Below are 16,905 nucleotides of genomic sequence, written 5' to 3' on the forward strand. Positions count from 1 at the left end.
AAGATTTTACGCTAAGAATGATTTTGCGTACGCAGCTGATGAATCTGACCCCCAGGACCCCAATGGAAGGATCATAAGCCAGTAATCGTTGATGCGGAGACGAGCAAGGAATCTGCAGCAGGTCGCGCCCCAGTCAAAATTTTAGTGCGCCAGCCTATGTCACTAGTGTCCCAATTTGCCTTCCGGTAAGTATATATCCAATCTGTTTATATCACTCAGGCTCCCAAGCCAGCCTCTGACGATATGCTGACTTAAACACTACGCTGCACGCAAGACTCCTTAGTGTGTCAGGTCATTCTCTTAATAAATCGAGTCCTACTGATATTGTCTTGAAAACTAGCAAAAATAATGAAATGAGCATAAGATATGGCTTATATACTATTAAAATAGATCTAGACGTGTAAGATACCAACCCGAAGAAATTTGTCGAAGCTAGACACTAGTTAGTAGGTTGGCCAGGTTAACTAGCATATGTTTGACGTAGAACATGTGGGACGTTGCGCTAGACCAGCGAGTAAATTACTTCAACTTCATAGCCTTCAGAATTCGTCTACTGTACCACTAGAGTAGGTTATTGGACTAGCGCCTATTTTCTGTGACGTTGCGAAAACGAGCATATGTATCATACACATTACAGAGTTCAACGTAGTACCTCACTAGGCATACAGGTGCGAAAGCTGAAAAAATCAGTAATGTATCTTTTCCGAAAGCACTAGCGTTAAGCTAATTAAATACCACACACGGGATTCATACTCACCAACCATATCACTTTTACACTCCATGTTATTAAGAGAGGATAAACTGGTCCGCCCGAGCACTCTGAGTGTTCAATAGTTTACCGTCCACCGCCCACATGCCGTCAGAGCCATCGCCGAAAATATTCATTATTTCAAAAGTATTTCATTATTTTCATTTTTAAATCATTAAAACCCATGCAAGTTGTCCATTCAGAGCGATTAAAACATACATTACCAATACAAAAATGCTATAGGGCCTATTTATATCCTTCATTGGGGTCCTGATCCCCTTCTGGCTCTTTGAGACCTTGGGTTTGGTTTTGGTTTAGGGCGCAAAAGCATGCTGACGTATCCTGAGTACATCGACTTACAGCCCGATCCCGAAACACGTGCCAGGCTACAGTTGGAAATGGTTATAATATTACACACATGTATGCGGATGTCGCATGAACAATGGGTTAACTACAAATATTAAAAATGAATAATGAAAAATGAAAAATGAAAAAAAGCCTCCTCACTTTTCAAAATATCTCGGACGGTAAACTCATACCTCAATTCTCATGGCCTTATGTAAATACGTCTTACTTTTAGTAATGTCTTGGTAATATAGTATACAGTACAGTCATATGTGGCTATTGTAATTGGGTGTGCGCAGACATGTAGCCTAGTCGGCCATACATTCTGACCAGATTTTTCGCCTAACACGATTCATATTGGTTGTTTTCAATTCTTACCATGCATCAGGCAGATTGTCAATGGTATTTTGGTCTTTGGCACTATACAGTGTAACTGTAGCATAACACAAGTGGATGACTTGATTTTTAGCTCACCTTGACATCGTCAAGATGAGCTATTGCCATGGGTCGTTGTCCGTTGTACATCCGTCCGTCCTTCCGTAAACATTTGGCTACGGTCAACGATAACTCAGGAACAGTTTGACCCACATGTTTGAAATTGGGTATAGTTGTTACTGCTATGGGAGAGGTTTGAACGTCCTATTTTGGAGCACGCCCGTCGACGTACTTTCGAGCCACGGCAATTTTTTGGCAAAAATGGAAATTGCCATTTGTCAGTTCAGGTTCAACGAATTTTGCTCATTTTTGGTATGTGAATGAATAAGGGCTGGCCCAAAAACGTATTACCGGGGTTTTGATATTTAAAAAAAAATTATGCAAATTAGGTAGGTTTTGGCAATTATATATCATATTATATAGACACGCAGATAGCAGTCAGTGGTGTCACACTCGTCTGGTTTGTTTTACAAGATTTCATTGACAATATCTGTAATGCAAAATTGGTATTTCCTTTCCACCCTGCCGATAAAACGTCTATATTAGACTAAAGTTTTACAAAACATGTTGGAACGCAGCATAACCTATTTATTTCGAACGCCATCGCTAAGAAACATCAAAGCAGGTATAGCGCCATCTACCGTCACAAATTGTGATTCATTTTGGTTTATAAATTATTATTGTGATATACAGATGGCAACCGTGTGCTACCGCCTAGAAAAACTCATACGAAGTAAACACTTCCATGCAACCAATTAACCTTTGACAAAAGTTGTGTTATGGTCAGGGAAACACCATTGTCACGTGGTATATAGCAGCTACATGGAATAAGCGTATCCTATCAATCTTACACGTTAAACATCAGGAGCTCCGCTTTTAGGCAGTGCCTAAATCTGAATATTATAAAAACGTTAAATGGCGATCATTTAGGTGTAACGCCATCACTCGCCCACATCTCAGACTTTCACATCTCAAACATTTATTTTCACATGAAAAATTACACATAATTATCAAGAGTATATAATGGGAGTTCTCCCATATGTACTCTTCGTTTCTATAATGTTTGTCGATGGTTGCTCAATTAAAACTGACTTCCTCTCACTCACTCATTTGTGTCCTTTTTTGTGGTGAGCTACAGTGTCATTGACACTTTCATTTGATGTTGTGTTGTGTTTGATGTTTGATGTTTACACTTGATGTTGTGTGGGATGGCTTGATCAGGGAATATGTGAAATAATGAAAATTGTTAAAATCTATAACAATCTATTATAGCTGAAACATTGCTCATTAGCAACTTTTATCATTTAATCACTCTGTTAGTTTTGGGCAATTGTATTTATATGTTGCATATGGGTTATATTTTTCAGACCTGATTGTGCAAGCAAAATCTGGCACAGGCAAGACATGTGTCTTTACTGTAATTGCCCTTGAGAACTTGGTGGCAGAATCGGCTGCTACTCAGGTATGAATACTGAAAGTCTGTAATACAGATAATAATTGACGTTTTTGAACTAGCCACACAAAGTAGCAGAGATTATGTTCGTGGCCAATTAAGGTTGTAGAGGTATTTAAGGTGGTATAAGAGTATAACTATAAGGTGATAAGGTAATTATTTAGAGTGGTAATGGAAATTATAGGGTCATCTGAGTATTTAGAGTGGTAATTAAGATATATCTTAGGTTCTTATAGTTATACCCTTAAATTATACTCATGAATGCCTACCCTCTGTTATAATGTTGTGGTAACCACTACAAGAATATAGGTGTTTACCACATGTTTATGTCTGTTTTCGGATTCTTATTTGCTCCTGTTTCCCATTGTGCAAAAAAAATTACCAGCTCTCCGTTTCCCTCTCTTGTGCAGTAACCCAGAGAGTTATCACACTGGGTGTCACCTACCTTCAATAAATCATCCTTAGAAGATATTCCATTGAAGCCACCTCTATATTGCTATCATTAGCCTAACTCCTGTTCATTGTTGTTCAAATCTATCTTTACTTTGCCTGCATGGGTTTGCTCCTCTTTGTCACCCTCTCCTACCCTGCTCTACCCTACATCGATTTCCCCCTCTCTCTGCTTCTCACTGTCTCTCGCTCGCTGCTTGCTGTTTCTCTAGTTCTAATGACACAAGATTAACGTTACTAAATACTTTAATGGGCGCTTGAGAATGTATGTACATTGACATACTCTGTTATATTTTAATTTTCCAGGTGCTAGTTCTTGCGCCGACAAGAGAGATTGCCATTCAGATAACAGAGGTGTTTCATATGATTGGCAGTGGCATTCCTAACCTTAAATGCGCACACTTCATTGGGGGAACAACTCTGCAGCAGGATGTACTGAAGGCTAAAAGATGCCATGTAGCAGTTGGTACTCCAGGTAAAATGAAAATATGTGTGCTGTTTCAGTTTGAGTTGCAGTCTCACCTAACATTTGCCTTAATACCATCTGCACATTGAGTGACTATTTCGACATGCAGGTAACTCTTGATATACATGAGTTTGATTTTGGGTTGATCGCTGCCAGCTCATTGTTCTTCCAGGTTGTGAATACTCACCATTCCACTGTGCTTATCATGGTTAGCAGGTTAGGTGGATTCTTTGGTGCTCTACGTGCTGATGCAATGTGCCTTTTCTTTTCACAATTATAACAGTCTGCGTCCTTATATTGACAGACGTTTGCCCTGTGAGTTCCCTTGCTTTGATATCAGGTTATTATAGTCCTGTTTCCCAAACTCTGCTGTGTAGACCTTTTTTCTGCCTTGTCGTGCTTGTGTTTAGGAATTGCCTTTTACCTATGTACCATCAGCACTGCCAGGTTGTTTTAGTCTGATCTCAGGGGCGGATCTAGTTTTCAGGAGACGGGGGGGGGGGTTAATATTTGAGTGAAGACGTGCCAAAGTCACGCGGTGCTAGGGCACCTGGTCTGGGGGCATGCCCCCCTCCCACCTGGAAAATTCAGGCAGATGTCTAGTCACAGCAGAAATCCCCAGTTTCAATCAGCCTGCAGACTGACTTTTTTATTTTTGGCCTTATTTTACTTATCATAACATTAGTTAGTGGCTGAACCGGGGGGGGGGGGTGTTGCAAACCCCCCCTCTAGATCTGCCACTGGATCTGGTATGTGCTTTTTAACTTCTCTCCATTGCTAAGGCAGTTTTGCATGCTAAGTCAAAAGTTATATCTGGTTTAGTAGTTTAGATTCGATCCGTTACTCCAGCAACCCACTCATATCTATTACGCAAACAGGAGATCCAGGAATGTCGCAAAGTTGAGTGTTGCTTTTGCACTGCCGCTGTCAACTCACCCACTGTCTCACCAGACTTCATCTCGTTTCTTGTCACAGATTTATAGTTATCTACAATCTCAATATGCTCTGGGTCTAAGTAAAGTACCAAGCATCAAGTACCCAATGTCTGAAATATATCATCATTTAATATGTTCTGTGGAGCTAGAGTCTTAGTGGGAGTCACGTAAGCTTTAGGGTCAATTTCAGCTAAAAGAATTGACTTCTTCCATTAAGTACGATTTTTTTACGTCTCGTTCTGGTTAGTGTCCTGCTGGTTTCAATGATGTTGCGAGCAGTTAATAATAATTATGTGTATGAAGAGGAATAGAGAACTGGAAAATGAGTGTGTGGAGGGCTGCCGACAAATGCACCTTAGAGAACATGACCAGGCAATAGCTCGTGAGAATGGCTTTGTCTGTGACACCCTACAGCTGACTGTGCAAGGGTCGTGACAGTTTGGTTACCCACATGTGCTTCTATAGAAGAACTCTTCTTTCAGACTGATGCCCAACAAACCTGTCCAGTCATTCAATGTGTAGCACAACTGTGCTATCTTGTTCTGATATTCCAAATGTTTCTATAGGCCTACTTCCTCGCATGCATAGTTTTTGAACACTTGAATAATATTTGGAACTGTCTATGTTCCATATACGGAAACTAATAATTATGTTGGAACCTAACACCACAATAACCTCCAAATTCGATTTAAATAAATGAAAACTGAATGAATTTAAGTCATTGATGTCAATAGTGAGAAAAGGGTGGGGGTAAAGAATTGGGTGCTTTGCATAACAATAAGGTGCTTTGGCCCAATGACTTACCTAGTTTGAGTTGGATGGCAAAAAAACATACGTGCACATCGACCATTTATTTCAAAATAAATGTGAATGGTCAACTGTGATGTCAGGTGTAGAAAAGTCTATCGTTCTGAGGCTAGGTAATCACCCGATATCATAGCTAAAAATTATGGTAATATCACACACTGGTGAATGTAGTGTGGCCCGTGGCACCTGCTAACCGACCACAGGTGAGGACGAGGACCAGTCCACAAGTAAAGAATCTACCCAGTTGATTCTGGTATCTGATGCTCGACTGTGATTATATCTTAAATACCTGGCCAGGGTTCAAAGAGCATTGGAAAAACTTGTGAAATTTATGGTCAAAATGAGTATATGTAGCTTGAGAGATGTTTTTATTTTGTCCATTAGAAACATCACCCAAATAACTAGCAAACAAATGCATGCTGAACTAATTATTTTCCTTTATACTGTTACCATAATCTTCTTATTTAACACTAACAGTTGACTACAAGGACTGTAGTAAACCTATGTGTTTACAATTACGATTTTGGTTGCTTCCCAGAAACTGTTGGCAAATATATTTGACTGGTAAAACAAAGCTGGGATGCACACACGTGCATGCACGCACGCACTCACGCACACACACACACAAACACGCACGCACACACACACACATGCCTGGTATACAAGTTGGAGATTTTATATATTGAGTGTTACATCTCGAGTAGGTACACCTGGTATGACAAACCTGGAGTGATAAAGTCAAGTGTCAGATATTGAACAGTGTGTTTGGTATTTGGTGCTAAAGTTTATAGATAATACATGACAACATGTTTGTCTCTTGTTCCCGTGTCTGCATATGAAATAGATTCCTGATAAATGGCAAGTACATATGCCATCTTCTGTTGCAGGGAGGATCATGCAGCTGATTGAGCAACAGATCCTTAAGACAGATTCCATACGTATGTTTGTCTTAGATGAGGCGGATAAGCTACTAGAAGAGAGTTTCCAAGAGCAAATTAAGTATGTTTTCTAACCTGTTACACAATCTATAGGTTAAGAATGGCAATGCTACTTTTTCTATGAAAAGTATATTTAAAAATTGTATTTTTATGTAAAAAATAAGTACCAATTGCAAATGAGATAAACATGCAAAACTTCAGGTCAATTTCAATTAAAATTTGCACTGGAATTATAAGGAGCAACTGTTTATTTACATTTACAGTAATTGCAAAATGAGTAAACAATGGCATGAAGACTCAGCAAAATCACAACTGCATTTTGAGAGTTTGCACTTCGACAAAAAATTGCTAGCACAATTTAACAGTCACATAACCACTAGTTAGCTTATTTATGGCCAATGAAGATATGTATCGATCATATGGATGAAGAGCGCTCTTCATTCATATGATCGATACATATCTTCATTCACATTAAGTGTGTAAGAAATCAATGCCTAAAGTTACTAAATTTGTTTGTTTTACGGTACTCAAATTTGTGTGAATCACAAAGTCTGCGTTTTGAGAGTTTGTTTTTGTATGGATGAAGGGCACTAAGTGTGTAAGATATCAACGCCTAAAGTTACTAAATTTGTTTGTTTTACGGTACTCAAATTTGTGCGAGGGGATTATATTAATCTATGGTGATTAGACTGGTTGTCACGATTGATGAATAAGTAGAGTGCTTGCCAGACTGTATCCTTTGAACAAAAGAACATATTTTCATAATGTTAACCCTTGCATGTAAATGGTCTCTAAGATATCAGTAGAAATTTTATTTTATTATTGATTTTGCCTAGCTATTATTTCTGAGATTCTTTGATTGCAGTTGGATATACTCGACACTTCCAGAAAACAAGCAGATATTAGCATTGTCTGCCACCTATCCGGAATATTTAGCGGAGCATCTCACCCACTACATGCGGAACCCCATGTTCGTACGACTTGATTCATCTAATCCTGCTCTCCTAGGTAATTGGCAAGCTTGAGTAATCATTGAAACTCGTTTGTCCACATATTATTACATTCATGCAAGCAGTGTTTGAAATATAATCGATAAGATATATATAACTTTATAGGTAGGTTTGATAAGGCAGGCAGATGGACTAATGGATCTATGGGTGAATGAAAGGATTGGTGGGTGGGTAGGTAGATGGACGGATGGCTGGATAGGTGGATTGGAGGTTGGGCGAGTGCATTTATGGATGGATGGATGAATAGATGGATCATAGAGGGATGTGTAGGTAGCTAGGTAGACCAGGTCAGAGCAGACCTCAGAGAGAGAGAGAGTTAGACAGTAGGTACATGGCAAAGTAAGGTAGGTGGGTAGGTGGGGAGTTGGCTTTGGGTGAGTGAAAGGGCAGTTTGGTGAATGGATGAATGGATGGATGGATAGTTAGGTGGCTAGGTGCATGGCTGGATGAATGAATGTATGAGTGGGTAGATGAATGGATGAATGATTGGTGGATTAGGTAACTGATAGATAGATATATCGATGAGTGGGTGAATGGAAGAATGGATGGGTTAATGAATGGATGAAAAGATGCGTGGATGGGTGAATGGATAGATGGATGGATGGATGGATGGATGGATGGATGGATGGATGGATGGATGGATGGATAGATAGATTGATTGTTGAATTTAGGGACTGGTGTATATATACTAATACTATATGCGTGGAGTTTATGCTTTTATTTGCCTGTACTTTTAAGCAGTAACAATTTTGTAATTTGCATAATATATAGTGAGGTATTTCCATGTCCATCTGCTGTAATACTACAAGTGCTACTGTATATGTTGTAGGTGTTCAACAGTACTACCATATAGTACCATTTCATCCAATTCCACAGAAGGCATTTGACAACAAACTGAAAGCACTTTTTGAGCTTTTGTCAACTGTCACATTTCATCAGTGTTTGATCTTTTCTAATTACCAGACAAGGTAGGTATTAAACTCATTTTATTATGAATATTGAAGGATATGTGTTCGCTTGTTCATTACAGTAATACAATGAAAGGTAATTTTTTTAAACGAGAACATTGTATAGACTTTTGCAAAAGCTTGTGTTGTACTTGTTGCAGGGCTCAGACATTGAGTGAGCAGCTAAATGCACGTGGCTGGCCTACGGCTTACATCTGTGGCTCACAGGACCAAAAGCAGCGCACACACATTTTGACTCAGTTAAAGCTGCTGCAGTGCAGAATTCTAGTCTCTACGGACCTGGTATGTAGCTCGCACACTATCCGCTCACAGTATGCCCTGATTCGATGCACAATCTGAATGTACAGTACAGTTAGGAAAAGGTTGGCCCACTGGGACTGGTAGTAGGCATCCACCAGTCTCGCGAGACTATGGATCTGCGCCAGTTGAGGAAGAGTTTTTTGCAGCGGAGCATCTGCTGTGGCTGTATACTGTCCAACTCGAGAATGGCAGTCTCGGCCACAGTCGCTGCACCTGAAGGTGGAATCTGCAGTGACTGGTACTGATAGGATTGGCACCCATAGGTTATTGGTAGAAAACTGCTGTTGGCGTGATTAGTTGGTTAATTTGTCTCTCAGGAAATCCAGACATCTGTCACCATTACGCTTTATTACAGATGCACAGTCCAGCTAAAATATGATTATTGGTAGGTAAATATAACAAAACATAATGATCTGTTTCAGGGTGTCAAGTTCCTATTATTTCCTATTTTTTTAACCTGTGCTAATTATATCTTTATTCTGGAAAAGTTCATTTTATCTTGCTTCTTCCTTCTATCTGCCACATCTGTCTGAGTGGTTGTTAAAGAGGAACTGTAACTGTTGCTAATTCATACATTGCTGTTCCCGGCCTATATATGCATGGGTTATATGTGCTGTCTTGAATTTTGCCAATGATCGTCTTTTGTATCGTATCTTGTCTGTCTTTTGTGTAGTGGCAGTACCATGCATTGTTTTGTAAAGGGATATGCGTTCGTCTAGTCACATCACCAAATTTAAGACTTGAAAGTTCATGATGGAGATATGAATTTAGATATGTTTTACTTTTAAAGCTAAACTTTAATTGTAAAATTGCTAAACTAACAAAGCCTTTGTGTGGCTTACATACAAAACCTATACCTTGTTTATGGTTAAAACAGCTGAAATCTACATCATGCCAGTATTTTACTAATTGTTTCTCATAGTATACACCAGAAATAAATGTTTGACACACCAAAATATGCAGCTAGAGCCCACTGGGTTGCTTTCAATGCTCCTCTATACACTCTCTCCCTGGTGGTTTTTTGTCCTTCTGTGGCCCTTTCCTGAATCTGTCAAGGCACCATTCTGCCATTATAAAATAACAAGTGTAAGCAGTTAACTTATATACATTGTGTTCATATTACAGACGTCAAGAGGCATTGATGCCGAATATGTGAACTTGGTAGTGAACCTAGATGTGCCGTATGATACAGACACATATCTACACCGAGTGGGCAGAGCTGGCCGATTTGGTATATGTACTGTTTAGGTTACCGAATAAAACTGGTTAGATTCGTGAAATTGATGAGACTATGTAAATTGTAGTTAGGTTGAGAGGAAATATCCAGAAATTTAGATTTTATGTGTCACTTATCATTTTAAGTAATTTCAAGCATGTATATAATGATCATTCAAGGGAAATGTTAAGTTTAACATTTGTGAAAAGATCGCCTTTCTATAGGGTAGGGAGGGATTCGGGCAAAATAGAGAAGGGTAAGGGAAGAGAGTAGACATGGAAGAGATGGAGGGAGAGAAATGATAGGGAGAATGAATATAAGGGGCGACATATATGTAAAACATTGGGAGAAGGGAAGAGACCAGAGCAGTTCTCTGTGCTCTTGGACCTATCAATAAAATTGTGTTTTTGCTGTGTTGTGCCAGATGAGCACTACCACATTATATTTATAGCTGTAGCTATGCATTATATTGAAATTAATGTAGCCATGTTGGATTTATGTGTTGTTCAGTCGATAATTTCTTGTGCAGGGAGCATAGGAGCAGCTGTTAGCATTGCAACCATTGGGAAAGAGGAGGGCTCAATCAAGAACTTTATGGAAATCTGTAATACACACGTGAAGAAATTGCCAGGTGTGTTATTCTCCCATCAATGATGTTTCTATGGGGCTATCAAGGAATTACCTATGCGTACCATTTTTCACTGCTTTGGAATCATTCTTTTCTGTGTTTTGTTAAACCTTATTTAACTGTTAGATATGATCATATCTAAGGTCTCTTAGGTCGCATTTCAGGCTGCTGTGATCAAAGTTCTATGACAGTGCTTCTGATTCACTATAAATCTGTCGCTCACCATAAACCTTTCATGCATCACCATCACCTGAAAATGTTCACCATAACTCAAGCGACCTTTATAACCGTTTTCCTGAAGTATAGTGCTATACATATTGCAAGTGTTAAGTATTTCAGTGCCCCCAAATGAGTTAGTATTTGAGGATGGTCTACTGAAGTCCATATATAATATTTATATTGTGTCTAGCTCGGAGTAGAAATGAAGCAAAAATTGGTAGCAAGTGAAAAGTATCTCTATGCCTGCATTACTTGTTTCATTATTACAACAACTACTTCAGTGTGTAGTGTAAGCGTGGCTGTAGATTGAAGTCATAGTAGCACATTGCATTGTTTTTGCTAAACCAGGCAGTCACCTGCAGTGAAATGTAACTCGTATGTCACACAGGTAGGATAAATTAGGTAAACCCGAAGGCAGCAGTGTGTTTCAGTCAAAAATCTACGATTTACAATTCAACCTGTACACCAGACAAAATTGAAACCATCAACTCGCATACGCAACATCACCCACAAGCAACCCCCAGGCAAAGATTATACATGCTGTTAATGCAAATCCTATCTAACAACATTTGCAAGCTACTATCCTAATACCAGGCACTTGCCAGTTAACGTCTGAATGAGAAATGGTTTTCATACCAAAAGAACTAATGGTCCACTTCTAGCTCAAACACACTGCCACTCACCTCATTTGTTTCTATACAAACTTTGCCCAGATACCACATGTACTACTGCTGCTACTACCAAAAGCAGTTATACCAACCTAATCCAAACATTATGTTTTCTCATCTCTCAAATAACCACACACATAAATCACAAGTTACAAAAGTAACAAACCTTTCTCACGACCTGAGGGTAACAATGGGTTTGTGTTATTTGCATGCATAAATTCCCATTAGCTCGCACTGCGGCTCACCTTATTGGCTTGCTACCGAAGCATCCCATTGCTTGCTGAAGACCTCTCTCTTTTGCTCTCTCCTCCCCCTCTCTCCTGTCTCTCTCTCTCTCTCTTGCTTTCTCTTTCTCTCTTCCTCTATGCCTCCCTGTACCCCAATCCTAACCTTCACTCCCACTCAGCATGCAGGCGTCCAACATTACTATACAAATGTGTCTGTGCCAGGATTGCCCTATCGGCTATCGCTCTTCTTCACTTCTCGTAGCCACGCAGCTTATACCCCTTCCCCGTTCGCTTACACAGCTTGCAGCTTGGCACTTCGGCACCTGACTTACGTACTTGTTGCATTGCCTTTAACTGTTCTTACACACATATGCAATTACCATGCATCCAGACATGGGGAGTAATTCATTCTTTTTTTAAATGTACAATATTTAGTGGCGAGTTGTTGGAAATGCATTGTTATAACGTAGTATCTGAACAGTTCTACCATGTTTTTTGAAGCAGAAATTATTTGGTACGAACAAATTTGCATAATCTACAGCAAGGTCGTTTTCAAAATATTTCCTCACATTACATCACATTAGAAATTATTGCATAGATTTACTACGTGTACCTACCACTCATAGCAGCCAAAGTATATAGGATTGCCGTGTTTTCCATTATCTTGGCCTATTGAGTGGCTATTAGCCTATCGCATGGTCAATAACAAGGTTATGTTGTAACATTTCCTCACAGTAAAACATATCGGAACATATTTAGAGATTTCCACCATCTTATGGTAGCACCCAAAGTATATAGGTGTGCCATGTTTTCCGTTTTCCTGGCATCTTGAGTGGCTTCTAGTCTACAAGAGAAATTACACAATTTCAGCTGTATGACAACGTCAGAGAGTGTATATCTATGACATATATATATAAATTCTATTGTTATTTGCAAAAGGAAATCGGAGATATTTATTGGTTAATACGATTATGACATCTGTGAATTGCTTGTGTAGAAATTTTAACCTGACACTTGTTGTATTTATGGCAATGAAACTTCTTCCACTTCTATGCAGAAACTGGGAAAATTTCCAAGAACTGTGTCTTGATTGTTCATATATTTGTTTCAGAACCATTCCCTGAAGACCTTGTCACAGCTACAGATGGGAGGTACTTTTCTGACAAGGTTTCAAAGATTGAAGTGTATAAAAAGCATGACGACTCAGGAACAATGCAACATTCTAATGGGGAACATATCACCGACCTAACAACATTGCATGGTAGCCAAAGCAATGAAAAGCCAATATCTGACAGCAAGGAGAATGTTCCTCCCCTGCTCAGCAATACTCTCATAGAAAATAGAAATGACTTCCCAAGTAAAAGTATCGTAAATGTTGATGCAAAGCCGTCTCTGGTTGCAGACTGCTCTGAGCCTCATGCCAGTCTGAATACTATTATGGAAGCTGTCTCAAGTGGTATATTTAAAACTATGTATATGCACGAAAAGCAATACTTCTACCAATCAGATGAGGTTGCCACTAGCAGCGATGAACCCAGCCAGGTGCATGAAGGTTGTACTACATGTAGTGGAAGTGGATGCATTGGAAGACAAAGACATAAAATTGGCACGTCTGTGAAACATCTACCATTTAAGACCAAACTGACTAGCTCCAAAGACTGTAGGGATAACTGGAGTGATGTTCAAACTGACGTGCATTCTATTAGTAATGGCACAAGGCATCTTCCTGCTAACATTGCTAGTAACACTAGTGATGCACTTGGCGAATTACCCTGCTCTGTATTTATATCTAACAAAAAAGATGCCTCATATGTGAACAACCTATCAGGCAGTGTTAATGTAGGGTACAGCTCGCCTCACCCAGAAACTCCACTACTCAAAATCAAAGCACAGACTAAAGTGCAGCAAAACTCATTTCAGAATATCAAAGATGATTTAGATGTGTTTATAACTGCTTTCACAGAACCAGTGAGAAACGAGGTACTTTTGATGTTACAAGGCAAAGAAATGTATCCAAATAAATATATCCATGAGTGTAAAATACAAAAGAATCTAGATCTTGTGGCCCCCGTGGCAGTGAGGAGTAAGTGTAGCATGTGTCTACACTTTCAGGATAACCAGCTTAGGGAAATAATCCATCAGAAACTGCTAAAGTCAAGATGTAGGCAGAACGGCATACAGCATTGTCAGAACCCTGACTGTGAGACAGTGGAATCATCCGAATCAGGGTTGTCAAGCACTACTAGAAGTCATGTAGATATTCACACAGGTAATACCCACCAAACTAACAGCAGGAAGCCTTGTGGGCAGTCCACCTGGTTATCACATGTCTCAAATGGAAAAACAATACAAAGGAATGCAAAAGTAGTTGAATCAATGCTATCTAAGCCCCTAATCGAAAATTCCGATGCAATTAGTCACAATATACAAACTACGCACAACCAAGACATTGATGTTAACAGGGTGGCACAACCTAGTGCAGGAAGCGGAATAAGTAATGAACCATGTATCGCATCAGTCACTCACAAAGCGAGGTTTTCAGATAAAAAGAAGGAAGATTCGCAATCGGTAGGTGGCTGTAAGAGTCAACAAATGCAAACCAAGTTGGATGAAAAGTCTGTGGCATCAGAAACTCTCGTGGTTTCAAGCCAACAGCTTCCTGATAGCATAGCAGTGCAGAAATCATTTTCACGTGATCATTACAAAGGTGATGGAAATAATAAGGAAACCTCAATTGCTACGAAGAAGTCCGAGAATGCACTATATTACAGAGGACAGCCTGCTGAACACATTGAAGAATATGAAACCAGTGAAAGATCCGGTGACTTCTTTTCTGACACAGAAACTAACAGCAAGACCAGTAGTGTGACATCCAGCAGTGAGACCTCTGATGATGAAGCGTTTGAGGCATGTGAGAGAAAGTCTGCAACCCTACATGGTCCAGCAAAGCGTTGGCCATCTGATACACGGAAAACAAACCCTGTATATAGCAACACTTCAAAACAGTGTAGCTACTGTCACAGGGTTTCTGCTTGCAGACAGGAGGAAAATACCACAGCTTTATGCTGTTACATGAAAAGAGTTAGTGATTGGTACTGGAACTGTAATGTTTCTCGCAGGTATGCTCCTTATTCATATACGAGTCGTGATTGGTTAACTGGTTGGTATGTTAGTGGTGCACTATCAAACTACTATAGAAATAATGGTTTTTACATGTACGCGTCAAGAATTTCTAAAGCCAATGATACATGATTTAGCAAATCTTGACTGCAACTTTTTGTAACATTTGTTTGAACATTCCATGCAATGACGCTCGTGTAAACAGTACGATAGCATGTTGCACAGTTTTGCAGAAATTGGAGGATCAATAGTTATATTTGAAAGAAACGCAGAATACTTGTTCCCTGTTTGTCAGCTCTTTATTGCAATTCCATGACCAAGTACAAGTCCCCTAAACCCCCAACTGCCTACAGTCAGTAGTGCCTAGTTGTCTATCCGTGAAGCCCTGGTATCATTTACAAGCTGAACGGTACGGAATAAGGATGAAAGCAGATTTCGTACGCAGTACAAAAATCGTGTGCTCAGCAGTCGGCTGCCATAAACCAAAAAGGCCTGATGTTTCGCGAATTCCACGTAAATCAAAATCATAACCGTGAGCCCTATAATCTGTAGAAATCCATGGCAGCTAAACCAAATAACTCTGACTAATTTTGCCACGTAACCAAGAATTAATACGCTCAGTAAAATATCGCGATCCGCTTTACACCATACATTTCTGCGGGGAATTGTAGGTTCACGATAGACGTAAGAGTTGAACAGTACTTGTTCTTTGGATTCTACGAAGTGACTGATTTATTTTGGCGCGCAAAGGCGGTCACGTGTGTATATAACTGTATATAAATGTTTACGTATTCAGTGTTCCTGACAATTTCCTTGTGCTTCCCTAACACAACAAACAAACTCCTGCCCCTAACGGTGTAGGTAAGCTGGTCGTTACCATCCTAATTTACATATAGTTACATGAATAGACATAGCTAGAGAGCGATATCCGACTGATGCGCATCACTGTTGTCTTCGTAGTGCTTATCTTCTGTGGCTGCTTTTCGTTGACTGTTTTCGCTGACAATAATGTTTACTGAATACTGAGATTATATGAATATGGAGTGTCCGATGATAACTGACAACAGCGCGGCTCGAGTGGATCGTCTGTCTATCGAAGCAATGGTGGAAGACTGCGAGAGAGAGCGTTGGTGACTCGCTTCTGTCCTCTGTCCCCAAATCCCAATGCGGCTGGTTTTTATGCATCTGCAGGAATCCGTGGCCCGATGGTGGTCAAGGCCTTGTTGCGTGCGGATGGTGCATTACTGTCGTCATGTGCTAAAATAAGCCTATGACGCCACATAGGTGTAAAGTTAACGGCTCGTGTCGCTCGCTGCGCTCGGCTCATATTAAATAATTCGCTCTACATTGATATAGCTTATATATTAGTATATGTTCCCACTTTGATACCTTAGCCGATATCCGACTAAGCATGCCACCACCGACATGGTAGCCACGACGTAAACATTTAAAAATTTATAAGTTAATGATTCATTATCTATATTCACGGAGCACTATATTTTATTAGTTTTGTTATTTTCTGCTCTTCTCAATAGCAATATTTGTTTTCTGAAAGCTGTCCAACGAATAAAATGACCATTCATCTATAATGTTAGCATTTCTTGCAGTTTTATACGCATTTTCACGTAAGCCTTCTAGTCTGTGCCTGCATGAGTAAATTCTACAATACAGACGGATGCATGCTCAATGCATGCATTTGCACTCGAGTTGTTTGCGAAGAAATTTAAACGAACTTCATGGGGAAAGACAGACATATATTGCTAATCCTATAGCCTGTAATTTTACAACAGTTCTTTACGAAAACAGGATAGACGTAAACATAATTCCAGCTATATAAACACTCAGAATGAACACAAATCATTTATAACTGCTCTAGCAAAATGTGCAGTTGAATAAGCATAGAGACAAGTAATTAGTGTGCGCGCGTGTGTGTGTGTGTGCGCGCGCGCATGTGTGTGTGCGCGCGCGCATG

General features: G+C 39.7%; 1 protein-coding gene across 1 annotated transcript in view; it reads left to right on the top strand.

The window, feature by feature from the left end:
• LOC106807357 overlaps window positions 1-16,519 on the top strand; it is a 21,128-nt gene extending 4,609 nt beyond the window's left edge. Inside the window, exons 2-10 of the mRNA XM_014809668.1 lie at window positions 2,896-2,990; window positions 3,738-3,906; window positions 6,527-6,638; window positions 7,443-7,585; window positions 8,417-8,555; window positions 8,696-8,837; window positions 9,981-10,086; window positions 10,601-10,702; window positions 12,925-16,519. Of these exons, the coding sequence (XP_014665154.1) occupies window positions 2,896-2,990; window positions 3,738-3,906; window positions 6,527-6,638; window positions 7,443-7,585; window positions 8,417-8,555; window positions 8,696-8,837; window positions 9,981-10,086; window positions 10,601-10,702; window positions 12,925-15,065 (3,149 nt within the window). The 3' untranslated portion in view covers window positions 15,066-16,519. The remainder of the gene's footprint in view (window positions 1-2,895; window positions 2,991-3,737; window positions 3,907-6,526; window positions 6,639-7,442; window positions 7,586-8,416; window positions 8,556-8,695; window positions 8,838-9,980; window positions 10,087-10,600; window positions 10,703-12,924) is intronic.
• The last annotated feature ends 386 nt before the right edge of the window (window positions 16,520-16,905 follow it).

Source organism: Priapulus caudatus, unplaced genomic scaffold, assembly GCF_000485595.1.
Source record: "Priapulus caudatus unplaced genomic scaffold, Priapulus_caudatus-5.0.1 Scaffold210, whole genome shotgun sequence".
NCBI lineage: Eukaryota > Metazoa > Priapulida > Priapulimorpha > Priapulimorphida > Priapulidae > Priapulus > Priapulus caudatus.